Below are 27,337 nucleotides of genomic sequence, written 5' to 3'. Positions count from 1 at the left end.
GGAAAAAGAGCTTCAGAGTGACAAAGAGCCTGCATCAGGGAACCTGGGCCCACCTCTGACTAGCTGTGTGATACCTTTGTGTGGGTTACTTGCTTGTGTAAATACGTGTTCACAAGTACTGCAATGTCAGACACACAGAGCGAGGACTTCTGTCCCTCAGCCTGAGACTCTGCCCCGATCCAGCGTTCTGTGGGCAGCTTGTTACCCATCACCACTGAGGGTGTCCAGCCCTCCGGCCAAATCCACGGCAGCCCCTGGGAACAGCCATGTGGGTGTGAGTCTCCCTGAACTCAGTTTGATCTCCGTGGCTCCGCTTTCCAGGACTGAGTCCTGGAGGAGCTGCTGGACCGGAAGGGCCCAGCTCACGGGGCAGGGAGGCCAAGGAGCGGTGGCCCCGGAGGGTGAGAGGGGTGTCCAGTGGCACTCGTGAAGTCTCTGTCCTGGTGGGTTCTCGAAAATGTCCTCCTGTGCAGAGAGGGCCAGAGGCAAGGGAAGAACAGAACGAGGGAGTGGGGCGAGGGCTTTCTGACAGGTGATAAGTGGATTTGGGCAAAGCGGGAGGACGGAGTCAGGAAAACCGCCCAAAGGCAGAGCTGCTGGGACAGGGCTGAGCTGAGCAGGTTTCTAAACTCCTCGCCGAGGTCTGAGGAGCAAGCACCTATGGGACTCCAAGGCCCCTGGAAACAGACAAGTTCCTTACACATCCCCCCAGTGCAAAGGCCCGGGAGTCTGGAAGATGGGATGTGGGCAGAGGAGGGACGGAGGAGCGCTAGTTAGAGGAGTTGGGGGGAAAGAACAATTTCTTACTTTGATCAGGTTAAGTCTGTCATACTGGAAAGGAAACCACAAAAATTAGGATTGAACAACAGGGAGAGAGTCAAAGGTGAAAAGGCGTGCCAGAGCCACAGAGCCCATGACACCGTACACCCAGCGCGGGGAGGCACAACGCGGGGGCCAAGCAAGGACCTGCCTGGGCTCCCGGCACCGCAGCGCCCGGTTCCAGAGCTGGCGGAGCAGGAAACGGCTGCGGGCTCCCCCTGGCGGCCATAAGCCAGCACTACAGAGCGGAAGCTAGGCGGTGGCACAAACTAAGGGGTCCTGGAATAGACCTGGGCCTTGACGTCTAGCCCAGGGCTCTGGGCAGGGCTGGCCGGGGTTAGGGCCCGCCTCAGCAGGACAGCTGCAGAGTCACAGGAGCGGGGCCTCACCAGCTACCTCGTCCAACCCCAGTGGACTAACACACGAGGAAATGGGGGCACAAGAGAAGGGCAGGCAGACACTGTGAGCGAGGCCTGGCTTCAGGGAGAAGTGGCGGCACTCTCCAGCCGGCCTGAAAAATATGAGGTCACCTCCTCTAGCGCACAGGATGCAGGGAGCAAGGTGGCCTGGCTGTGAGAACAGTGGCAGTAGCTCTGGCCACCAGACCCCTCGCTGCGGTTGCATTCGGTCAACCTGAGAAAAGGCTCTACCGGGGGAGGGGTATCCCCACCACAAGACTCCCCTCCCTCTGCTCACCTCACCCCTGCAGCTCTCCCTCGCTCCCTGCTCCGGACCCTGACCGCGTAGAGCCTAATTCCTACACTGGTCCTCGTGTGTCTTCTCTGTCCCGCACGCACACTTCCCAGACCAACCACGGCTGCCACCACGTCCGCCTGGGGTGGCAGGCCGCCCTCCCCGCCACAAGTCAGTCCTTGTTAACTGCTGTGCTGTCGGTCGGTGACGATGGTCACGGCTGGGGAGAGGATGGGACCTCAGTCTGTGGCTGATGGGTTCAGGCACCGCCTCACCCAAGCTCTTCGTGGGGAAAGAAAACCTGGACCCTGCCAGTCACCTCCCTCTTCAGCTCCTTAGCAAAGGGGCTGAGGTGCACTCTGGGCTCACGCTCAGCTCTTGGTCTCTTCCTGATGCCTCGTTCTGCCCCTCCCCAATCCCACTGGGAGTTCCAGCCTGGTTCCGTGCACCCGCTCCCCGCCTCCGACGTGAGCTCTCCCGCCTCCGACTTCATCCGAGCATCCCAACTGCTCGTGTGGTTCTGAAGGTCAGGTTAGGTTTGTGGATAATCTGGACACAAATAATCAGGATAATCTGTGTTTCTTATCTCCCTTCCCAGACTAGACGCTGCCTGGGGGTGGGAACCTGGTCTTCATACTCCTTTCTTAAGGAAGACCTACCATTTAGAGTTTTTAAAAATCCTCACCATTGGCTACTCCCCTCAACCCATCACCTGACCAAAAGAGGTGCTCCGTTAAGTGCTGACTTCCGTGCTGTAGACCATAGATAAGTATTGCTCTGCTCACTGAGGGCCTTGCTAGGCACAGGGGTAAGAGTGTAAGGAAGCTTAGGGCTTGACCTTAGGATGGAAAAGTGCGTAAACACTGTGGGCAGAGGCAGAGACATGGAATAACTGGATGCCCTGTCCCGCCGCATCTGCCCTCTCCCCAGCCAGAGGCATGAGGGGCTCAGGAGGGGCTGACGGAGGTCATCTCCAAACCCCGTCCCCAAAAGGCCTGCACCTGCCGAGCCCCCCGAACCCACAGGGGACTCCTGGGGGCCTCCTCGGGGCAGGCAGAGCTCCTCCTGCCCTGCCCACAGCCAGCAGCTGGTGGTTTAAAATCCTCAGAGCTAAGATGAGTTTTTAGCCTGAAGGTCACAGACTGTAGGATTAGCCCTGTAGCCACTCGCTCATCCCTCAGTAACCAGAACAGCTGTTGAACCCTGCTCCTCCCCAAAACCCTTACAGAGGCTTGAGACTATGATTAAGTCACCCCCCAGCTCTCTCTTCTTCAGGCTGTAGCCACCCCCTTCCCGCGTGGGTATCATTTCCTGAGCCCCGCTACTGTTGTAAAACACCTATTATTCACCCTCCATTCCCTCCAAGTTCTCCTCAGGCCTCTGAAATCCTGGGGTCCTGGGCAGACTCTGGCACGGGCTCCCTGACCTGGTTGCATCTGTGCAGGGCCTGAGCAGGGACAGCTCTCAACGTCCACGACCTCCCGGGGCTGGTGCCACGCCCTGTGAGAGAAGACTTCTCCTCTGGTCACCAGCCAGGATCCTAAGAACACCACGAGCCCCAGGCTGGATGGCGGGTGGAAGCATTAAGGGGCGCTCAGGCTGAGCAGCTCTCAGCGGGCAAGCGGAGGGAAGGAGCGGGCCAGGGCGAGCTCCTGGGGTCGCTCTACTGCACCAGGGAACTCGTGTAAGGGAATTCGTGACCCTCAATCAGCTCACCTGGGGAATCAGGAATCGCCCACCAGAGCAGGTACAAGGGGGTATCAGGACCTGCAGCCCCACCAGATCACAGTGGGGGGGGGGCGGGGGGGGCTCCCTTCCCCAAAGGAATGAGACTAAGCCCTGGCAGGACTCTGCTTCTAGATGGTTCCAGGAAAGTAGGGAACAGATGCCCAGCCGAGGCAGTGTTTGGGGCGCAGGCAGAGACACGGGGGTGGGGGGCGGGTCTGGTCTCCGACTCCGGGTGCAGTGGGAATGGTCCGCTCAGTGACCTCAGCCAGCCTGCCAGGGGCAGTGGGGCCGGCCCTTCTGGGAAAGGGGCCAAGCGAGACGCATGGGCCAAGATGGGCGAGGGAAGAGGGAGGGGTGCGGAGCACTACAGACAGTCCAACACCGGAGGGGAGACCGAAGACAGAGACAAAAGATGGCTTACTTTTGAGAGGCGCTTGTGAGACTAAGACCATGCATGCAAAGAAGGTATTTGGGAGATTGGGGGGGGGGGGAAGAAGAGGAAGAACAAGAAATCAAACGACAAATTCAGGTGGGAAGCCAGCTCCCGAGCCTCCCGGGGTCCCCTCCCCTTCCCAGGGCCTGTGAGTCCAGCAGGTAAGAGAAGCTCTTAAAGGAGCATCTAGGCAAAGACATCTCCTGCTTCCCAAAGGACTAAGGGGGTGGGGGAGAAGAAGGTCTCTGGGAACCATAAGTAGCCAGGTACCCAGGGCTTATCTTATGCCCCTCCTTAGGCAAAGGCCCGGGGCTCAGGTGGCAACTCTGACACACTTGGGAGGGATGGAGAGCCCTGTCACCGTCCTCTTGGCCAGATGAGTACCAAGTAGGTTATTACCAAAGGTCAGGCAGGGTGATGGCCAGGGCGGAGGTTAAAACGGCATTCCGCAACCTTCCCTGAGGACTCCCTTCCTGGCACTACAGTTGTCCCAAATAAAGTTCCCTTCTACCCCAAATTTGGAAAAGGTAGCAGGGCTAAACAGATGACCCCTCCTGACCCCCAGAGCACCTCTCCACCAAGTCTCAAGGCCCGTGAGGCTCCCTAGCCCCTAAAGAGAGATAACGGTCATTGCGGAGTCATTTTTCCAGCTCCCGGGGCCCTCTCGGAGTGCTTAGCTGAGACGATACAATTTAACTAGGGTCTCTCTCCCCTGCCGGCCCCGCCTCGCCTCACTGAATCAAGGCTATCTCTGGGACACTAGGGGCCGGTCAATCACGTCAGGTCCCTGGATGACGGGGTTCTCTGCTTCATTGTCCCCCCAATGCCAGCTTCCCTGCAGCCAGCCAATGAGCAAGGACAGAGTCCCCGGTGGGGTCTGGCTCACCTTGGAGTTCTTGCCACCGCTGCGGCCGGACTGCGAGGGGCAGCTGCGCTGCACGCCCTGCTCCGGCGTGGACGGGGACTTGTCCGAGGAGTGGTCTGAGCCCTTCTCCACCATGCTGTCTCCGTCCGGGTTCTGAGGGGGTGGCGAGCGAGACCGCTTCCGGAGGATGGGGGAGCAGGCCGGCGTGCTGCGGTTGGAGTTACTGGCAGTGCTGCAGGGGCAGACAGGGAGAGGGGGCGGGGTGGAGAGGGAGGGGGAGGAAAGACAAGCAGTCAGTGACTGAAGGCCAAAGACGGGTCCCAACGAGCCAGCTCAGGGAGCCAGGGTTCGGGGCTGGGGAGAAATAGGGAGCAAAGGGCCCAGCTATGGACTTGCTGCACCATAATACTGCTGCTGGCCAGGAGGGGGCGGTGGTGTCCACGTGAAATGGAAATAGCAATAGGAAGGGGTAAGTAGGGCAATTAGACATGGAGAGATTCGTTCACCCAGCCATCCATCCGACCATCTGTCTGTCCATCCATCCATCAGATACTGTCAGGACACCCCCGCCCCCCCATTAGAGGCCAAGAACTGTCTAGGGAACACGGAATTTAAGATCTGAAAGGCTCATCAGAGGTGATATCAGTACTATCAGCTCATTTTATACATGCTGCAAAATCCAGTTTCTGCATTTGGTTTTGGAGATATTTGCCCATAAAAATAACAAAAATAATCCCACTTTCCAAAGCATTCACAACATATTATTTCACTGGGTCCTTAAATCATTCCATCAAGGTAGTAATGACGAGTGCCATAAGACCAGCGCGTGGCAGAGAGAATCAAGCGTCCTCTGATCACAGAGGGCTTGGAATTCACTTGCAAAAGGTACCTCGTACATCCCACCGTACCAAATCCCCTCACGTCAAGGCTTATAAAACTGTGTAAATATTTAGCTTGTGTTCTTAATGGACTAGAGGAGATGAAGAAAGGAAGAGGAGAGGAAAATTAAGTGCAGTTAAGTTCTAACAGGTGTTTGCTTTGCTCTGAGAGAATGGAGGAAGGAAAGAGACGGGGGAAGGAAAGGTTACGGAGGAAAGAGATGGGAAACAGGAAGGAAAGCCCACGTGAGACTGGAAAGCCAAAGCAGCATGCGGGGAGGGGGTGAAAAGCCCAAGGCCTGGCACAGGGCAGTCAGGGCAGGCTTGGGGCTCTGGGCACAGCCGGATGGATGCGAGGCTGTCAGGGCCCCAGGAAGCACCCTGGGAAGCTGCATCCCCACCTTCCCTCAGCGAGTGGAGTGTAGGGCAGGGAACACTACCATTTGCATGAAGATCCAGCTGCAACCTCAGATGTCCCACTGGACCCATCTGCAATGAAAACCACGCCCCTTTCAGCAGAAGCTTCCACCTGGGGATCCTTGGCAGAGAGAAAAGGAAGGAAGCCCAAAGGCCCAAACCAGCAAGTGCGGGAGGAGGGCAGCAGTGGGGCGAGGGCAGGGCTCTGACTTTTGGAAGGAAACGGATGGAGAGAAGAAACAAAAGGAGACCAGAGTAAAGGAAGCCAAATGTGACCAGAGGGCGTATGGGGACACTAAGGCCGAATGTTTTGCTTCATCCCCAAACAGAATTTGAATTTGGAAACTCAGTTATAATACCAACAACAACTGTGATTCAGAAAGCGGCTCTTCAAGTTCTCACCCCACCGCCAACATCCTCATCGTCTCCGACTTCTGAACTCACCTACTACCATCTCCAGCCAAACCCTGGACAAAGGAAACTACGTTCTTCTCCCTCGGTTGGAAGAGCTGGGCCTTCGAAGAGCAGCAAGTGGCTCCTGGGACCCGTCCGGGGGTGGGGGCTGGGGGCCTCGGGATGGGCCGAGGAACAGAATCAGGCGCTCACCTCTCTGGGGGCAGCCCCGCCCCCTCTCTCGGGCCAATCGCAACCCACGGCCAAACACTCCAGGGCTGAAGCCGTCTCCTGGCACTGCCTCACTGGAAGGACAGCCAGGACCTCTGCCCCTCACCTCAACTAGTTTGCTCCAAGAAGCGAGAGCAAGGGTGTGGATGACACCAAGTACACGCCTGTCTCGGACACGCGGACGCACAGCTGGGCTCCTGTCTTTTCCCGAGATAAGGGACATCCTCACACATGGTGATTCCAGACCCAGGAATAGAAAGGAGCTCCCTTTATCCTTCCTCAAACTCTGAATCCCTGAGAAAACTGCCTGTTGAGGAAAGATTCGAGCAAAGGGTAGGCAAAAAATTCCAACCGGGAGGAAACTCACCGCAACTATCCAAAACCGCGTGAATCTGGGCGCTCGTGGTCGACGTGTCTAGGAGATGTTCTCCCCGCCTAGTGACCCCACATCAGCTGACCCTCCATGTGCCACCCGACGGGCACCAAAAACTCTGCTTTCAACACTTCAGTCAACAGACAACTTATACTACCACGTGCCATTTTCCTCTCTGTGCTTATAAGGCTGTAGATTTGTGTTGCTTTTGAAAATCTCTCCCCTTCTCCGTGATGACGCACACCTCTCTCTTCCATTCCTCTTGCTGTCTCAGCAGCTGGCTCCTCCCTTGTCCCTCCACCTGAAATTTAGTCCTTCCCCAAAGGTGGGCCCTTCACCACCTGAGCCATTTCCTGTTTTCCATGACTTCAACTATGCCTGGAAGCAGAGGACTCCTCTACCTGCTTCTGGTCCTGTTAGCTTCAGCCCAGCAACCTGTTGCCACCGTGACATTTCCTCCAAACATGTCTCACGAGCACCTCAGATGCTCCAAACTGAGTTTGCCGTCTTTCCTCCCAAGCCGCCTCCCACTACTGCCCAATCTCCGTGGCATCCTCATTTCCTAGTCTCTCAAGCTGCAAGCCCATCTCTTGCATCTCACCCCACAAAAAGTGAGCCACTGAATCCCATCAATTCCATTTCCCTAAAGCTCCCATAACCCATCCTTCCCTTCCACCCCCAGGGCTCAGGTTCAAGCTCTCAAAGCCTCTGGCCTAGACTTTTCTAATAACCTTCTAAGTAGTTTTCTCCTCTCCTTTCCTCTTTCATGCCCATTCACACCTTTGTCCTTGAATCTTTCTAAATAAAAGCCTGATACTATCTTTCTGCCCCCTACTAGCGTTCCTATTAAAGTCCAAAATCCTCAGAATAGAATTCAAAGCTCTCTACTGAAAATAATTTGACACTTCCCTAGATCTCAATACTTTCTCCTTGTACTCGCCCAAAGGGTGCCCATCTTCTCCTCCTACTTATCTTCCCCTGGTTTTCTTAATACACATTCTTCTTCCCCTGCCCCCTCCCTTCCCAACGGCTCACCACTTGTGCGTGAAGCGCTCTCTCCCTTCATATGTACCCAGTGGAGTCCTGTTCATCCTTTAAGACCCATTTCAAACCCCACCTTCTCCAAAAAGCTTCTGTAAACCTCCACCACTGAACTGACCAAAGCATTTAACACTTTGGTGTTTAACACTTCACTGGTGTTAAAGTGAAGACCTTCACGCTCCTGGGCGCACACCTCTGAGCCTCCTCCCTGCTCAACGGGACGCTCTGTAAGTAGTATGAGCTCAGCTAACGCCCGAAGCGAGTCTCATTCTAGTGCACACCCACGGCTTTAACAACCCCCAGGATCACGACAGCTCCCAAATCTGCACCTCCAACCTGCTAATATTAATACAAACAGCTAAAAGTTTAGCAGTGCTTATGAATTCCTGGCACAGTGGCAAGCATTTATTAAGGCATTCTCTCATTTAATCTTCCCAACCAACCTGTGAAGTATTAATGGATATTACCAGTCCTGTTTTTCAGGTGCTAAATTGAACGACTGACAGATTAAGTAGTTTGCCCAGAGTCACACACATGGGTAAGTGGCTGGAGAGGCCTAATCAAACGTAGGCCTATCTGATTATAGAGCTTGTTCCCAGAACCAAGCGCTCAGTAATGTCTGTTTGCTGGGTGACGAGACAGGAGGATAGAGGAACAGGATTGATGGGGAGCTGAACGGATGGAAAGAAAGAAGGAATCAACTTTTGGCCTCTAGCCTTCAATCCATTCTCTATTTCACTGTCAAAATGAACTTTCCACAAAAAGTAAATGGGTCATTTTTGGCCCTCCTCTGCCCCTGGTTAAAGCTCTCTATGCTTTTCTGTCTCCCTGGAATAAAATCTGAACTCCAAACTATGATACAGAAGTTCCCCAACTGTCAACTCCAAGCTGCCTTTGAAAGCTCCGGCTTGGCTACGTCTCCCAGGACACACTCGGACTCCGCCATCAATCAAGGCCTATTCACGGATCCCCTGCCACGCTCCGTCACTCCTCCACGTTTTATCAGTCTTTCCCACCCAACACATACACTCAAGAGTAAGCCCAAGTATTGCCCTCACGCCCCACCCCATGCTCCACCTCCCCTCTGATCCTTCGCTAAACAAGAAGAAATGTGAGGAGCTAGTACAGTCCTAACTCGGCAGAATCACAGCTAGACTCGTTCGATTCCTAAAACTCTTACTTTTACTAAGCTTTCTTATTTATTATTTTTTCCTTTGGCCACGCTGTGCGGCTTGTGGGATCTTAGTTCCCTGACCAGGGATGGAACCCGGCCCGCGGCAGTAAAAGTGCCAAGTACTAACCACTGGACCGCCAGGGAATTCCCCCTAAAACTCTTTTAAAAGGCACTCCATCATCCTACAGATTCGGATGTCCTGCTGAGCAAATAAAACCAATTCTTATGAATCTCATAACCTGTAACACTGTTTTTTCAACAAACTCTACAATGTGTGCCATTAATCTGATCCTGCCACCCTTATTAACAATAGTATTACATTATATTTCAAAATCCTTGGATTTTAAAGCTAAAAATGACCTTAGGTTTGCTGTAGAAAGAAAGGAAGACATGGATTTTGGAAGGGCTATTGGAGTAAGACCGCCCCCACTTCAGATTTCAGAATTAACACAGCCAACTCTTAACTTCACATATAAGAAACCTGAGAAATAGAGGTTAAAGGTTAAGTGCCTGGCCAAGGGGATAGGACTGCACATCTGGATCTTCTGTTCCACAAACATCTACTGAGCACCTGGCATAATACTAGGCGTTCAAGTTCATACTGATGAGTCAAAAGTATCCTTGTGCTTAGGACATTATCATCCGGAAGAGCTAGACACGTATTCCTCTCATTTTAATATAAGCAACAAGTGGTGTGACAGGAGAGAGGAAAGGAATCTCAGTCAGAGGTCAGGAAAGGCTTCCTTGAAGATACGGCCCTTGAGACTTAAGCTGGGTCCTGAAAAATGTGTCAGAGTGAGCCAGGTGAAGGGCGTGGTAGTAGGAGGGAAGAGACAGTTCCTGAAAAAAAAAAAAAAGACAACCCACAAAAACCAAAACAACAGCATGAACAAAGGTATGAAGGCCTAAAACAGCATGGCGTACACAGAGCAGTACAAGGAACTGTGTGTTTTTGAAACGTAACATACTTGAGCGAATGCTTAAGAGATTCTTGTCCTCATCAACTCTCCCCAGTAACAGGTCAGCTGAAACGCCCCCAACCACCTTCAACCCACTGCAAGGGGCCCAGAGGTCATTCACTCACTTCCCATCTCTCCTATTTTATTTTATTACTATTATTTTTTTTGATACGGACCTTTTTTTTTTTTTTTTATAGATTTGTTTTTGGCTGCGTTGGGTCTTCGTTGCTGCGCACGGGCTTTCTCTAGTTGCGGCGAGCGTGGGCTACTCTTCACTGTGGTGCACGGGCTTCTCATTGCAGTGGCTTCTCTTGTTGCAGAGCAGGGGCTCGAGGCGCGGGCTTCAGTAGTTGTGGCACGAGGGCTCAGTAGTTGTGGCTCGCGGGCTCTAGAGCACAGGCACAGTAGTTGTGGCGCACGGGCTTAGTTGCTCTGCGGCATGTGGGATCTTCCCGGACCAGGGCTGGAACCCGTGTCCCCTGCATCGGCAGGCAGATTCTTAACCACTGCGCCACCAGGGAAGTCCAATAAGGACCATTTTTAAAGTCTTTATTGAATTTGTTACAATGTTGCTTCTGTTTTATGTTTTTTGGTTTTTATGGCCACGAGGCACGTATGATCTTAGCTTCCCGACCAGGGATCAAACCCGCACCCCCTGCAGTGGAAGGCGAAGTCTTAACCACTGGACCGCCAGGGAAGTCCTCCATCTCTCCTATTTTAAAACCTCCATTAAAGACTATGTCACTCCTCCCCTGGTTACTTTGCTAACAAACAGTGCTTCCTTAAGTCTGGCCACAGTATCTCATGCTACAGTTTCATCCTGCTTCCCATAGTTAGGTCTGGCTGATGTCCCTGAGAAACAGGGGCACATGGAAAGAGGACCAAGGCTCTTGGGCTTTCTGTGGCGACCCTCCTGGCCGCATCTCCCACCCCCACTCGAGACGTGGGAGCCACGGCCCCGGTCTGCTTGGCCTTCTGTTCCCATCCTTCTGCCTGTGTAGTCCTGCAAGCCAGCCCCTGATCAGTCACCCACACAGTTTCAGACCCCCGAGCAGAGCTGGATAGTCAGCTGGTGTCCCAGTGCTCTTCATTTTTTTTTTTTAATAAATTTTATTTATTTATTTTTGTTTCTGTGTCGGGTCTTTGTTGCTGCATGCAGGCATTCTCTAGTTGTGGCGAGCGGGGGCTACTCTTCATTGCCATGCACGGGCTTCTCATTGCGGTGGCTTCTCTTGCTGTGGAGCACGGGCTCTAGGCGCATGGGCTTCAGTAGTTGTGGCACGTGGGGCTCAGTAGTTGTGGCTTGCGGGCTCTAGGCACGCGGACTCAGTAGCTGTGGCTTGCGGGCTTAGTTGCTCCGTGGCATGTGGGATCTTCCCGGACCGGGGCATGAACCCGTGTCCCCTGCACTGGCAGGAGGATTCTTAACCACTGTGCCACCAGGGAAGCCCTCCAGTGCTCCTCATTTAAGTTAACTTGTTTGCTTGCAGCAAAGTTAACTGCTTCTGCCCCAGGGATTGCAAGATATGTACCTGTCGCTCCACCCCCAGAGGCTCCTTTCTGGCTCTCAGGCCACTGTGGGTTCCGGCCCTGGCTCATTCCCAATCAGACCCCCTCCTTCCCACCCCTGGACACTTCATGTTCACTCTATGGTTCGCCCTGAGCCCAGCTCTGCCATGGCCTGGATGATCAAACGTACGGCTGTCACAACTTCAGGGCCCCATACTGGTAATTTTTTAAAGACTGCCTAATACATTCCAGCGCACCCCACCCCAATAGAAAGAGCATTTAATTAGAAATGTAGAAAGCCAGTTTCAAATGAAACGTTTGTTTGCTGAAGGCCTGCTTGGGCCCTGCAGGGTCAGGATTAATTGCTAGTGTGCAGTGTAAGCAGGCTCAGCGTTGAGTCCCAGCTTTGCCACTTGCTGTGTGACCCCGGCCTCTAAGCCTTATTTTTCTCATCAGACAAATGAGAGATAATAATACCTACCTCAGAGGATTGTTGTGTTAAGTGAAATAACGTAAGTGAAATCTTCAGTGCGGTGCCCGATACATAATGAATGATCAATAACTATTTCTGAGCTGCTCTTATTAAGAAGGTTTTTGTTCCTCTCTGTAAAAAGTGGAATAATTATCCTTGCCCTTCTTCCTCAGAGGGTTATATGGACATGCTTTGAATGCTCCCAAACATTACTTCCCATAGGAGGGACCAAATCTACACGGGGTGCTCTCTTGAAGGGCAAAATCCCAGCTCCACCCCCACTCAATAAAGGACAATCTCCAGGGGATGGTCTTACGAATCCGCATTTTAAACAAGCACCATAGCTCATTCTGATGCACCCCAAAATTTAAGAACCAGTGTTCCCAAGGACTAAACCATATAAGGATCAAGGGATCAGTGACCGTATCTGCCCCAGATGACAGAAACCTGCTTATAACTCTCTTGAGCGCATCAGCTATTCAGTGTCCGCCGGGTGGGTGGACTCGCTGTAACAGAAAGTCAGTTGAGCTTGTCAGAGGAAGCGCCAATGGAAGAGACCCCCGGGTTGCTGGGGAGGGGGCTTGAAGGTGTGGTTCTCAATGTAATACTACGACTCAGCACACCTTCTTTTGGTGCAGGAGCCTGACAATTATCATTAGATCCCCGCCCACAGCCATATTACAAACACCGCTCCCCTCCCTGCCTTTAGTAGCATCTAGTTAAAGCGGATTCCGGTATCGAGCGCTTCCTAATTCCTAACAGCTGACTATTCTGTTATCTAGCTATGCCCGCCCCCATCCCCATGCCAATTCTGAAGTTTCATCAGTAATCCTCCTCAGCTCTTTATAATAGCACTGCAAATATCCATGCAAATTAGCCAGCTCCACTTTGAATTTTCCCATAGCACATGTTCCAGTGTCTGAGATAGGATGGCCATAGGTGTATTTGCATAATAGTTGCATGAAATTTACATGCTTCCTGCAAATGCCTCCATTAGATCTGTCCACCTAAACTGGTTCCAAATTCAGAGTTGACGAGGATTCCCTGAAGATGGTTGTTTTTCAATCCCTTTCTGTATTCCTGCTTGTCACTTAGTGTCTCTGTACCCATAAATCCACAGCACGGTAGATGGGAAGGGCAGACCCAACCAGAACTTTGCAGAGGAGGAAAAATAGCCCAGATCACAAATCCCAGCTGGGCCCCAAATTCCCCTTGGGCCCTCCTCCTTGGAGAGCAAAATACCAAGTCATTTAGAAAAAAAAATTTCCCAGGCCTGCTTCAGTTCTTGTTATGATGTCCCGGAGCTCCAGGTCTTGGCCCCCTTTACCCATGAAAATAAAACCACAGTCTCAGGTCCCCAAGGGATGATTGTTGCAGAGAAAGAGTCAGAGTCCTCTTACTGTTATGGATGGAAGCACAGGCCCAGGGAGATGATGTGACTGTCCACCAAGGGGTTAACAGGCAGCTGGACAGAGTGCTCAGCAGTGTAAGTCTCAGGAGCTTTTTTCCCCCATGCTTTTTAGGATACTGGATGGGGTGGGGTTTTGAAAGGATGGAAAAATGTACTATTGTTCCTCCTAAGAGGAGCTCCTGGTGACCATGTATAGAACTCACTCTTTGAGAGCCTATCACTTAGAATCTAAACCTGGCAACCACTCTGCCATTGGGTCCAATTCCTTCTCTTAGGGAGAAAAAGCCAACTGTGCTTTTTCTGTCAAACTGTGATTACCTGGTTGAAGAAAGGGGCCAGACAGCTTCTGAAGAGATGCCTTTTTGTTGTTGCTGGGGTTTTTTTGTTGGTTTGTTTATGGCATAGAGGTTCTCTTCCCAACTTATGCTAAAGCAGGTCTCTCTCAGCCTGGTCCCAGAATGCCACACTTTGGTCTGGATGTAGCATCGTGTTGCCTTTCAGCAAAGGGCAGGGAAGGAGAGGAATCCTGGGATAATGCCTTTCTTTCCTAACACAGTTCATACAGGGCAACTGCAGAGCCTGACACTGAGCAGGCCTCCCTCCACTGCTGAAAGAGCAAGATGTAGACAGAGATGAACATCTCGCTCCCTCTCTTCTGTTCTAGTAACTTGCTGAAATGCCCCAGCGGCTTTCCAAGTTGGGCCTTTGGGTGAAATATACACAGTGTTCAGGGAAAGGTTCTGTCTGAAATTTGGAACCAAGAAGGTGGAACTAGACTGTTGCCAGGTCAGACCATGGGCAGAGACACCTTACAAATGGAAGCCTGACAATTCTCCAGACTCACTATCTGGCCACTGGTCATCCAAACATTGGTTCACAGGGTCCACATGGCCCAGGCCCCACCCTCTCTCTGCACTGTGCCCCTCATTGGTCTCCATCTCTGTAGATAATTCAGGGCACTTCTTATGGCCAGTAATTTCCACGGGCCCATTCTTCCTTCCCTGTCTTGTTCAAGTACCTATGGAAAGCTAATTTTTTTAAATCTTACAAAGGGAATGAAAGGTGGCAGAGCCCATCCAAAACATCTGCAGCCAGCTTCTAGGTACACCTTCTAGGTACATTCTAGATACATTCTCATTCTAGATACATTCTCATTCCCGGAAGGAATTACTTGTGGGGAAAGTCTTAGCAGTGACTTCAGTTGTTGATGAACTTATTAACTGAGCAATTCATGAAAGGGCAAGGTACATGGAAAGCGTCTGGCCAAGGAGAAAGGCAGAAGAACATCAGTTACCCTACTACTGGTGTTCTTGGTCCAGAGAGGTGATGGGTGAAGACAGGGCTGGAGAACGGGCAAAGGTTGTCTGCCTTTCCAACACCAGCCAAGGAGAGATCGTTCATCACAATGGCTGCAGCCTCCATGCACCCTACTCCCCCACTCCCTGGCTTTCCTACAGCTTCTGTTCAGCCCAGAGTTTGGAATTCAATCCAGGAACAGGCATGACAAACACTATTTTTCATTTCCATGGAGACCAGGGCCCGCAATAGAACCAAGACTCCATGCCTGAAATGCCAAAACAGCCTGACCCACTTTTCCTCCTTCCTACAAAAACAAAATAAGTTTGTTTGGGTCCTGCCAGAGCTGAGGGAGAAGCCAGGGCTCCAGTTATCTCTATGGACATTTCGAAGAGGAACAAATGATGATAACCTTTGAAAACTCTGATGACGCTACAGAACCAGGGTCAGAAGTCAGAGGCAGACATGAATTGTTCCGCACAAAGGTTCACAGGCCGCACCCAATCCATCCTGTGTCCTTGTCCTAACCTTCTGGAGGGATGGACTTAATGACCAGCAATCCAGTGCCTGGGATCCAAACTCAGGGATCTGTTTCCTCAACTTTCTCTTGTACCACTTCCTCCCTCACTCTATTCTGGCCTCCTTGGACCTTTCTGTTCCTCCAACACACCAAGTTCACCCCTGCCACAGAACTCTCACTCTAGAGTTTTGAATTTTGATTCCTTTTCAACTTTTAGATCAAAGTTCAAATGTCACCTCCCCCAAGCAGCCTGTCTCAAAGGGCTACTGCATCTAACGCAGCCTCCCTGTCTCCAGGCCATCACGATCACGTCGTGCCATTTCCCACCTTCACGGCACTTATCCGGAGCTGAAGCAGTCTTATTTTTTGTTGTTGAGTTGCTTACACTAGATTGAACACTCCATGGGGGCCGGGGCCTTGTCTACTGTGTGGTTCCCCAGTGCCTCTAGCTCAATGCCTGGGGATCACAGATATGTACTGCATGAATAAAGGAAGGCACTCATTTTAAAGCCCCTGTTCAGCCACTCTGTTAGATATTGCTTTCTTAAGCCTGCCCCAAGTCTGCCTTCTTATAACAGCCCAATGGTTCTTGTTCTGACTTCTGTATCCATGAAAACTAAAATTTGACATCACTTCCAGACTTTGCTGGCCTGATCACTTTGTCTAGACGTAAGTGTACATATTTGAGTTTAAATACTGAGCTGTTTTGTGCCCTTGAGAAAAGTCACTTTATCTTTCTGTATACCTGTGTTCCTTGCCTACTGGAGGCTCACAACCTAGCTTACTAGGGTGACTGGAAGAAGCTAAAAACAAACAAACAAAAAACCCCAACTAATTAGACAGTGCATCCCCAAAGTAAAGGGCTTCCTATAATCTGCTCGTGGTGGGAAAAAGGGGGTTAGAAGTAGGAAGTCAGTTTCCAGCTAAGGAACTGCATCCTGTTTCTAAATTCTGTCCTGTCCACGAGGCAAAGACAAGAGATGAGAATACAAATTGCTGGTATTCACATCTTCAGCTAGTCCCCACTTCCACAGGGCTAGGAGGATAAAGACTTAACATGAAGCTGAAGATGCTGAAATTAAACACAGGAACTTACTGGTGGTGAACAACTTCCTTTCTCCGAGTTTGTTCACAACAGGATAAACACCTAACATTTGGGAAACAGTCCTGCCGGATTCACAGGCAGTGTTGACCGAACTGCTCTCTGACAGTCTGCAGTCTGGAAGGGGACTTAGTGGTCATGTAATCTCACCTCCCACTGGACACAGGAATTTCCTCTTTGAGGCCCTGTCAACAGCCACGTCCCCCCACCCCCACTTCAGGCTTCCTAGGAGAGAGCACCCATTAGGTGGCCGCACATGTGTTGGAACAGCTCCAGAGGGACTTAATTTTAAGTGCCATCGTCCCTACTTCTCCACGATTCTCCGTGCTCATTCTCCATCCAGCTCTCTCTGAGCTACACAGTTAAGCTGACCCTGTGGATTGGATGTCATTAAACAAGCATCTACTGAACACCTAGCATGTGTCTCCTACTGTGTGATACGTATTCATCCTGAGGGCCCCACAGGGCAGCGACTGTGTCGTGGTTCTTTGTAGATACGCAAGGGTTACATCCACAATACTAAACATGCTGGGCACACAATAGGGTCTTCATGCTTTTACACTTTTACACTACCAATCTCAGTCAAATCTAAGTACAATCTACCCAAAGTATTTCAGAAGCCTCAACACTCAGGAGAACGGGACCTTGTGAACGTGGAAAGGTGCCAAGCCATTCCAGGCAGCCCCTTCCTTGAAGGAGATTTCCAATCCATTGGGGGGCCACAAATCACCAGAACAAGGCAGGGAGGAGTTCAACTGAATAGAACGTCCAGCTGCTTCTACGTTTGCTCCACAAGGACCCCCTCCCCCATCCCACGCAAGAGAAATGTTGCTACTAGAACTGAAAGGAACTCGTGCAGGATCCATCCGTCCGTCCAACCATCCAACCATCTGACAAACAGCTGAAGAGAACATGCTCCAGATAACGCTCTAGGCATTAGGGAAACAGGCTCTACCTCTAAGGAACCCGCCGTCTATGAGAGAGACAGACATGTAATTAACCCTGCGGTTAAGACCTACTTGGATTCAGTCAAACAGTGCCCCTCATCACCTGTCAAGGGAGCTGGGCAGTCCGACTCGGCCCCTTCGCTGTGTATGATCTGGGGGCAAACCCCTCCTCCCTGAGCTTCGGCTTTCGTTATGCAAGAAGAGTGAGTGTGAATATATCTTAAGCCCCCCACAGAGACAGAGACGTGAGAGGGGGTGACAAAGAGCGTATAAGGGACACACCGCGAACTACTGAGAAGAGCGGCTTCTCCGAGACACAGGGACCCAGATCTACATCTGGCAAAGGATCCAGGAACAAGACCCAGGCTGTCTGGGCCCCTGGTTAACTCAGCATCGGCAGCTTTCCCTCTCGTCAGGGCCACGCCATCTCAGGCGCCAGAGCCCGCTGCCGTGCTGTCAGGAGAAAGTTCCCAGCCGGGCGGGCAGGCTAACGGGTGTGCAGGGTATATACAGGTGGATGGGGATAAAGAGAAGCATTGGGTGCACCCTTCCCTCCCGTCTCTCCTCCCCAACCAAGCCGTTTGAGCCAAGGGTATGGCTCATCCCCTCCAGAACCTATGGATTCAAATCCAGTTCTGACTCACTTTCTGCCAGAGATCAAACAGAAACAGGCTGAAGAATAAACATTATGTTAAAATCATAGAAATTTTAGAACAAAGAGGTCTGTAGGAGGGGTCGGCCAATCTGCCCGGTTGCAAGCAGATACCTATGTCACCCAAGAGAGGCTGTATGCTCATTTAAAATATATTCAGAGTACAAAATTCCAGGGCTTCCACCTCTGATCCTTCTGACTGGCTTCTGCTACCATCAGCAAGTTCTTTATGATTAAAAAAGAAAAAAAAAAAAAACCTGTTAGAATTCCTTTGGGTGGAATGAATCTAATGCCTCCAACCTATTTTTAGAAGTTTAAAATCATTTCTCCTACCTCTCCACCTAATCTTTGTTTAGCGTCTACCTCAAGTGACAGAGAGATAATTAAATGATGATGTAACTCACTTCACCTTAGGACAACTCTTCTTATTTTAAGCTCAATCTGTTTCCTGTGGCTTCCCACCAAAGGTCCTATATCTATCCACCCGCTTGGCAGGTGTAGAATAAATCTCACTCCTCTTCCACATGGCGCTTTTGACGTGGCTCTCAGGCTCCCTCAGTCTTTTCTTCTCTAGACTTGCTGGTCCCTCTGGCCATCCCTCACACAGCACGACTATGGACCCCTTGGCCACTGGGTTCGCTCTCCTCTGAACGAATTCCAGTTCATCTCAATCCCCCTTAAACTGTGGAGCCCAGAAATGGCCGTAGGACAGAAAAGAAGTGCTCTGATGACCTCAGAATAGAGCAGAACCATCACTCCATGTGCTCTGGAAATCAGAGTGCAAACACAGATTTTTGGAGTCATATTCTGAATCAGAGGAATCTGGAATTAGTCACTCTTCTCTTATGAGTCTCTGGCTACAGCCTCCAGGCTAAGGAGGGCGCGTGCCCGTGTAACGTACGTATGCATCCCTACGAGGGACACTCCCCACCCCCACCATTCCTTCCCCCAACCAGACACACCCACGTTCCAGTGGGATGAAGAAGAACCCACTCAGTCCTCAGCCCAACTCAGGTGATGCTACAATTCGGAACGTTTATATGCATATTTCCGGGCCAGATACAAAACCACAGCCCTTAAGAGATTCTGGAGATGTCACGTCCTTAGCAAATGTTTTCCCGCCTTCTAGTCCAAACATTTGCTCCTTGGACCCTTACTGCCTGACTTACAGAGATGAGGTTTCGCCTGGCTGGCCGAGAGCAACACTGTGAGGTTCTGTCTGAGGCCATTAGGAAAACTGAATCCGGCCCTGTCTCATCTGTCACCGGAATAGAAGGGTGCGTGTGTGCGAACACGTGCACAGTGAAGGCTGCTCACGCCCTTCACACTTTCCTAAGGAGGTCTCAGGTAATTATCAGGCCGCTCAAATCAGGACTAACTCATGGGGCAGCAAACTACGACCCACAGGCCAAATCCGGCCTACCACCCGTTTTTGTGTGACCCACAAGCTAAAAATGGTTCTTACATTTTTAAACGGTTGGGGGAAAAAAAAAGAATGTCTTGTGACATGTGAAAATTATATGAAAGGGAAATTTCAGAGTCCATAAATAAAGTTTAATTGGGAAAACAGCCACGTGCGTTCATCCTTATACGTCTGTGGCTGCTTCCACTGTACAAAGCATTACAAGAGAGATGGCCTGGCCCACAAAGCCCAAAGTATTCACTCTCTGGCCCCTTACAGAAACAGCTAGCAAGCCCTAGTCCCACAAAATGTGTGACCTTGAAAGGTCTGTTCTGTGAGTCTGCCTCTCCTCCGTCAAGTTGGAGAGGAGGGTACCTGTGTCCCACCGACAAGGCACCTGTGCTTGACGACTCCACAGTGGAAGGAAGGGGCTGCAGGCTGCCTGCCGCCTGCAGAAGAAATTTGTAGGGCCAGGAAAGAGAGGAGGGGTTTTTTTCCAGGTAGGGTGACAGAAGCTCCCACTCCTTCATTCTCTCCCAGTGGGGTACCCAATGGGGTACGACCGTCCATGGCCTTGACACTGACACTCTCCTGCCAACGGCAGCTCCCCAAAACGTCCCTTTCTCTTCCCTTCTTCCAAAGCCAGCTCTTTCCAGCCCATCCCGAACTTCGCTAACCTATGGAGTGCTGTCCAAGGCAAAGGAGGAAAGCATGCCCACCTTAAGGCTGCTGGGAGAGGAGTGGCGGGAAGCAGAGGGGCCAGGCGGTGTCCACAGAAGCGATCTGCTAACAAGTGTCAGAGAAAGTAAAGAGGCAAAGATCCCTTTCCCCAGCCCTGGCTGGGCGCTTGGCTGAGTCCCCAGGGAGACAGAGCTTCAAGTCCTCCCCTCCCCTCCACTTACCTAAATTAAGCAAATAACTAACAATACAAGGAGGCGTGGGAGAGTAAGGCCCCCCACCCCGCCACTGGGTATCTATTTTCTGAAAACACACGGCAAATCTCTGAGCCAAATGCTGGCTAAGCCAAAGAATAAACAAATCTCTTTATTCCCCTGAGATGGGAGCTATTGACTTCCCCTCTGGTGCCCCCCTCCTGCTAGCTGGACCCATCCACCCGTCCCAGGGCTCTTCCCTGCAGGAGGAGCCGGATCTGTCTACATCTGAGAGGGCGGCCTGCCTTCTAACCCTCCAGCCCGCCTCTCCTCCCTTGCTAACCACTGCTCTGGTCACCTCTCCCCCACCAGAGGCACCCCAGAGCTAAGTCAGCGGGTGGAGAACAGGAGCACATGGCCTGTCCACACCTCCCCCAGAAGCTCCGGCCAGCTCTCCGTGACGCACCGCTAATGCAATCCTCTGCCCTCTTTTCTCCAAGTTCAGGGACCCTGAATAAGTCTTGCTGGCCAAGGGGACCCCACCAGCCTCAACCCAAGCCCTCCCTCCACCAGCCCCAGGCCCACCCCTCAGTGCTCCAAAGCTCAGCTCGGGCAGCGCTACTATGAGGGCAGTGCTACTATGACGGAGGTGAGGAAGGGGGGAGAAAAAAGCCAGGGAGGAAAAAGAATGTGGCATCTCTGCAGCATGATGTCACGCTGGCTGCTTTCAGATCCCCCAACACAGAACAGAAGCAAACAACATGGACTCCAGATTTACTGAGCCGGGAAAGGTTTGTGTTCTCAGCAGCTCCAGCCGCCTGCGCCAGCTGGAAAAAGCACACAGCCAGATAAGACAGGTCCCCCACCCGACCCCTGCATAGGCGCCCCTTCCAAAAAAATGCCTGGAGAAAACAAAGATGGACTGACATATACACACACACAAGCGTCAGCACGAGTGAGCACTAACCTGGCAGCCATTGGGAAGGTAGTGGAGAGCAGGGCAGAGCTCATTCATTCATGCACTGGGCAGTGGGGGGAGGGGGCGGGGAGCGGGGGGCCCTGAGGATGCCGGAGGGCACGCACCTCCATGACCATCCCACAGCCCTGTGGCTAACGGCGGGGGCAGGGCTCTCACAAGCTGGGGGAGCTTCCTTTCTCTGCTGTTTCGAAACGCTCTGGAATTGTTACGCGTGACTCCCCTTGAATTTCTTCCCCCCACCTCCTCTGCGGCCGGTGCCTGGTGTGGTCGTGCGGCCACGCCGAGCCCCTCTCTCCCGGCCCTCACTCCCTTTCTCTCTCTCCCTCGGACTCCCTCCCAGACAGCTGTCCCCGAGCTCCTGCACGCACGCGCATAGCGCACAGACACACTCAGACACGCACCCCTCTGGCGCGCAGACACACTCGCACACACGCACGCAGACACGCGCACGCACACCCCGCCGCCTGCCGCTTTACATAATGCAACTCTCTGGTGCACAGTCAGCTTGCCAGCTCTCAATTATTCATGCCGTCCTGGAGGACAGGGCCGCTGGGGCAAGAGCGTTATTTCTACTCCATCCCCGAATCTGACAAAACACAGGATGATGCCCCTGAGAGATTCTGCTCCCTTCGCCGCCATCAGTTATTTCCCAGGTGTTGCCTATTAGGTCAACCTGTATCAAGGAGGTGATACCAAATCAAAACACAAGTGCCTGGCTCAGAATAGAGCCTTGCACCTTTCAAAGGATGACAGCTGCTCTTACTGCCTGAGCCTCAGTAACAGAGGAAAGGAGGAAGGCGGCACTGGAGACCACAATCTTTAAAAGAAAATGGCAACGGCCTCTTCAGGGCAGCCTCCCCGACTTCCAAGGCAGCAGGCCGTGATACCTGCAGGTCAGACCCTTAACAAGTAAAACACTTACATTCATGACAAAGCACAGTTGTCTGAGTTTTCAAACTCTAAGTAGCACCTCCAAAAATTGTTTTTTTTTTCCCTGTCCATTCACTGGAATGTAGCACTAGTACTGAAACAGCCCCCAAATGAATGTTCTTTCAGATGAGGCGTATTCTATTCAGCAAGGATATTAATGAATACTTTGAAAGTCATTCGCGGCTTACAAAGCACTTTCACTCACATTAATTCATTTGATTTCCACAACAATCGTATACATAGGCCTTGTGACGACAACTAACATCAGGATGCTGAGCCCTGGAAAGGTGGAGCGTCCCCACAGCTGGGAATCCAGATCACCTGACCTGAAATCCCATGACACCACAAGTATGACTGTGAGAATTTTGAGTACCACTGTCATCTTTTGAGGGGAGGAGCAGAGGAACCCCAAACCTGGGCCCAACACAACAAAAACAATGGTGACGGTTAGCTCAGTGTTTCTCGAATTTTAATCAGTTGAGGGTCTTGTTAAACCACAGCTTCTGATGTAGTATCTGTGGGAGGGATAGAGGGCCCAAGAGGCAGCCTTTCTATCAAACTCCCAGGTGACGTCCATGTTGCTATTCCATTGACCACACTTTGAGTAGCAAAGTGTTGGTTTACGCATTCTCACTCCTTGGATGTCCCTCAAGGGCAGAGTTTTGTCTGCCTGGCTGCAGCTGCACAGGGTAACGTGCTGAAGGTGGATAATAACTACAATTCATCAGTGCCACCTGTGTCCTGCTCACCAGACTCAGGCTGGGAGTTCATACTTCTTGGGCATCTGTTGGCAAAAAGGCTCACTCTATGATTGCCAAGCCCTACAGGCTCATCAAGAAAGGTCTTTCTAGGATTGTTTCTACCTGCAACCAGTTGAGAGAATAGCAGCTTCATGGTGTTTAGGAAGCACCTAGGTTTGGTAACTGTCCCGCCTCAGTTACATAGAGGAATTTCAGCGCCACAGAAAGGTGTGCTGGCAGTGCCCTGGGATGCAAGCACTGCCCCAGTTCTACCTGCTCCCACTTGCTGGTCAAGTCCCACCTCATCTGAAATGATAATCTCGCTGTGGACCACCCACCCACCTCCCCTTCGGTTACTCCAGGGAAAGATCTCGGACTTCGGGGGTCAGATCTGCATTCAAAGCTATGCTTTGCTGCTTTCTGGCTCTGTGGCTCCAAGTTGCCCTGCCACCCCCTTCTCAGATGCAGTTTGTTCATCTGAAAAAGCCAAAAATAGGTATTTCCTCTCTTCCAGGGCTGAAAAAAATGGAAGACTAAAATAAAGGTATGAAAAAGCACCCAGGAGAAGCTGGCTACATCCTCCACCTCTGAGCTTCTGACTGTACTACAGAATTTAGAACTTAATTGTAGATTCTGTTGTTCATTCTGTTAGTTTGATCTCCCTACCTAGGAAGATTGTAGGCAACTTCCTTCATGTCCCTCCAACTCTTAGGAGTACTGGGTACAGCACAGGTATCTGTAAATATCCTTGTACTGACTGTCCCATCCTCCATTAAGACAGTAAACAAAAGGGTTGGTGGGCCCGAGTCCTTGTCTTGCCTTCTCCATTCACTTACTCTGTGACTTTGGACAAATCATACTGACTTTTTGGAGGCTTTGCTTCTTCCGCTATAAAATGCACAGATTTCACCTTTCTTCTGAAACAGCTCTACATAGCCCGATAGTATCAGTATCTTCATGATTTAGATTGACAGCAATGGGTTAAAAGGGCAGACACAGAGATCAGACAAACCTGACTTCAAAAGCTAGTTCTCTCAATTACACTAAGTCCCCTACATACGAAGCTTCAAGTTGTGGACTTTTAAAGGTGCAAAACGTGCCCATGTATGCTAGCTGTTGTACTGTACTATGGTACTTTTCAAGGTACTGTACTGTTAAGATTAAAAATGTTTTCAGGGCTTCCCTGGTGGCGCAGTGGTTGAGAGTCCGCCTGCCGATGCAGGGGATACGGGTTCGTGCCCCGGGCCGGGAAGATTGCACGTGCCGTGGAGCGGCTGGGCCCGTGAGCCATGGCCGCTGAGCCTGCGCGTCCGGAGCCTGTGCTCCGCAACGGGAGAGGCCACAGCAGTGAGAGGCCCACGTACCGCAAAAAAAAAAAAAAAAAAAAAAAAAAAAGAAATGTTTTCATTGTTGTTTGTTTTTTATGTATTATTTGTGCGAAAGGTATTGTAAACCTATTCCAGTACAGTACTGTGTAGCCGATTGTGTCAGCTGGGTACCTAGGCTAACTTTGTTGGACTTACGAACAAATTGGACTTAGGAACACGCTCTCGGAACAGAACTCGTTTATATGTAGAGGACTTACTGTACTAATTTTGTGACCCTTGAAGTTAGCCTCTGGCTTCAGACTTTAAATTCTTTAAGTAATCACAAAAATAACAATATTACTGGATTGTGTGAGGATTAAGAGAAGTATATACAAATAACAAGCTTTTCATTGTATCTGACACAGTGTCTATCCAATAAATGAAAATTATTATCAGTACTGATTTAAAAAATAGCTATTTTTAAAAAACACAACAAAAGATATCTTCTAGTGGTGAGACAGGCATTCAAAAGCCTTCAGTTGAATCTGGATCTAAGAAAGATCTCAGTTCCTGAAGATGCATGTGGTATGTGCATGATATTTCCTCAGTTTCCAAAATGTTCTTTGTCTGCTCCTCCCAAATTGGACCTCATTAAATAATAAGAAACTTACAGGGGGCTTCCCTGGTGGCGCAGTGGTTAAGAATCCGCCTGCAAAAGCAGGGGACACGGGTTTGAGCCCTGGTCCGGGAAGATCCCACGTGCCTCGGAGCAACTAAGCCCATGTGCCACAACTACTGAGCCTGCGCTCTACAGTCCATGAGCCACAACCACTGAAGCCCGCGCGCCTAGAGCCCGTGCTCCGCAACAAGAGAAGCCACCACAATGAGAAGCCCATGCACCGCAACGGAGAGTAGCCCCCGCTCGCCGCAACTAGAGAAAGCCCGCGCCCGGCAACGAAGGCCCAACGCAGCCAAAAATTAAACACAAAAAAACAAACAAAAAACAGAAATAGAGTACTTTCTACACGCAGCGCAATTCACTAAGTCTCTGATGTGAATGGTCTCATTTAATTCTACCAGCAACGGTAAGAAACGGGTACTCATCATCCCCGCTTTCCTGATGAACGAAAACCATGAGAAAGAGGGTTTAATAACCTTCCTATAGTATATGGTTAATAAACAGTAGAGCATGTTTCTGAAACCCAGACCCCCTTAGCCGAGTCCTACTCTTAACCATTAATTGTGTATGAAAAGAAGGCTACTGACTCCTCATGAGGAGAGAAGGGGCCTTTTCAAACTCACAGTGTTTATAGATTGCACTGTTCGCCTCATCCTTCCTGAAAGTCACAGCGCAAACTCCGAAGAGGCTGCCTGAGCCTCAGAGCGCTCGCTGTGGCCAGAACAGAGCTGACCGGGCAGGTGGGACTCCTGGTCCCGGACTCAATCTCCGCGTTCCAGTGGCTGGGCTGTCTGTTGCCTAAATCCCCAAGCTGCTTTTCTGTCAATGAATTTAGGAAATTGAGGTCAAAGTAGTTATCTTTTTCTGAATTAAACCTTTGCCGTAGAGATATGGAAAACTGGCATTAGTTTCTATTTTTTAAAGGAAAAGAGGTTTCTGAGAGTCTTGTACAGTATCAAAAGCACTTTCCAAAGAGCACCCTGGAGGACTTGGGGAAGAAAAAGAAGTTAATGTATGCCTGCAAATCCAATTGAACCAAGTGGTCCCATTCAACCCAATCCCATTCGATCACAAGCTATAAAAAGAAGGTCGGTGTCTACACAGCATCTTGTTCACCTCAAGTACTTAACAAGTGTTGTGGACAAGAATGGGAGGTAGGGAGGATAAAAGATAAGGTCTTATCTTTGAATCCTACTCCCATCCCGACAAAAACAAAAGAATTTTTACATAGCGAATACTTCAAAGATTTTAACTACTGAATTTGTTGAATTATGGGGAATGATAAGCAAAAGTGAACCTGACTCTATCACGACCACCATCCAAAGCACAAGTGCTTTTCTGAAGCATAAGCATCCTGAAGATTCCTGAAGTGTGTGGGGTAAGTCAAAGGAACAAAGCTCTAACGCCTACTGAGACTCGACCATGTGCTAGTCACGTAGTTTACTTTATTCTATATTTACTTGTAGAACTTTTATTTAATCAAATAAATGAAGAAACTGAGTACAGAAGCCTCTCCTTACCCAAGGTCACACTAGTATTTCTAAAATCTGTGTTTGCACCACACCACGCTATTTCCATAAATAAACACCTACTAAGGAAAAAGGCACTCCCCAGGTCACTGGCACTTAATCATAACCAGTTACTATCATAATACCGCATTTAGTCCTCAACACAACCCTGCAAGGTAAGTTCTATCCTTCCTCTTTACTCAGGCCGGCTATCCATTTATTGCCCCTCAGCTCCAAATCCACCCTTCTTTGCCTCGCCTTGTGATGCTGGAGCTGTGCCCTGTGAGCGGTTCACCAGCCTCCCGGGAGCATCACTGGCGTCCCGTGGGTGGTTTTCGGTTTATGTGCCCCACCCTGCAGCGTCTCAGGAACTTTCTGTGCCATATACTGGGCAACAGCCACTGCCCTCCAGAATGAGCTCTAAGTCTTAGCCCTGTGTAAGGGGCCACCCTTACAAATTTGTTCCTAGACGTAGTGGCTGCTCCCTACCTCTGTTATTCCTGTATTCCTTAGAGTCTGCTGCACTCGTTTATACTTGTTAATGATTCTTCATATTAAACTTTCCCTGTTCAACTTATTGGTGTGGTGTCAGTCTCCTGACTGATGCTCCCTGATATATTACTACTCTACAGGGATGAGCAAAAAGCAGCTTAGAGGAGTAATACACCATCCTTGCCCTTGAGTTATTCAGTAAGAAGAAAATGGCTAAAAGCATCTAGAGCACTCTATGAGCCAGACAGATTTTATACATTTAATATGCACTCCCTCATTTAATCCTCACCTCAACCCTCCTTTACAGATGAGGAAACGGAGATATCTCAGAGATTAAATAATTTCCCCAGATCACACAGTGGACAGAGAAACCAGAGTTTCTGACCCCACAGTCCATTCTCAGCCATGCCATGCTACAACGCTGCCACCACCAGCTGGCTGCAGTCAAAGAGGGAAAGGGGTGCAAGGAGGCAGAAGTGGGACACAGAAACACAACAGTCTTTCACGAAGTTTGG

General features: G+C 50.6%; 1 protein-coding gene across 2 annotated transcripts in view; it reads right to left on the bottom strand.

The window, feature by feature from the left end:
• The window catches only part of GRAMD1B (GRAM domain containing 1B), a 179,495-nt gene that overhangs the window by 44,855 nt on the left and 107,303 nt on the right, over positions 1 to 27,337 (bottom strand). The window contains exons 3-4 of one of the 2 annotated variants that reach the window (XM_067751371.1): positions 4,560 to 4,770; positions 3,662 to 3,682 (exon numbers count right to left, since the gene is read on the bottom strand). In XM_067751371.1, the coding sequence (XP_067607472.1) occupies positions 3,662 to 3,682; positions 4,560 to 4,770 (232 nt within the window). The remainder of the gene's footprint in view (positions 1 to 3,661; positions 3,683 to 4,559; positions 4,771 to 27,337) is intronic. The other variant, XM_067751372.1, reaches the window with a different exon arrangement.

This window comes from Pseudorca crassidens, chromosome 9, assembly GCF_039906515.1.
Source record: "Pseudorca crassidens isolate mPseCra1 chromosome 9, mPseCra1.hap1, whole genome shotgun sequence".
In the NCBI taxonomy this organism is placed as follows: domain Eukaryota; kingdom Metazoa; phylum Chordata; class Mammalia; order Artiodactyla; family Delphinidae; genus Pseudorca; species Pseudorca crassidens.
This window is presented reverse-complemented; position numbering and strand designations above follow the sequence as displayed.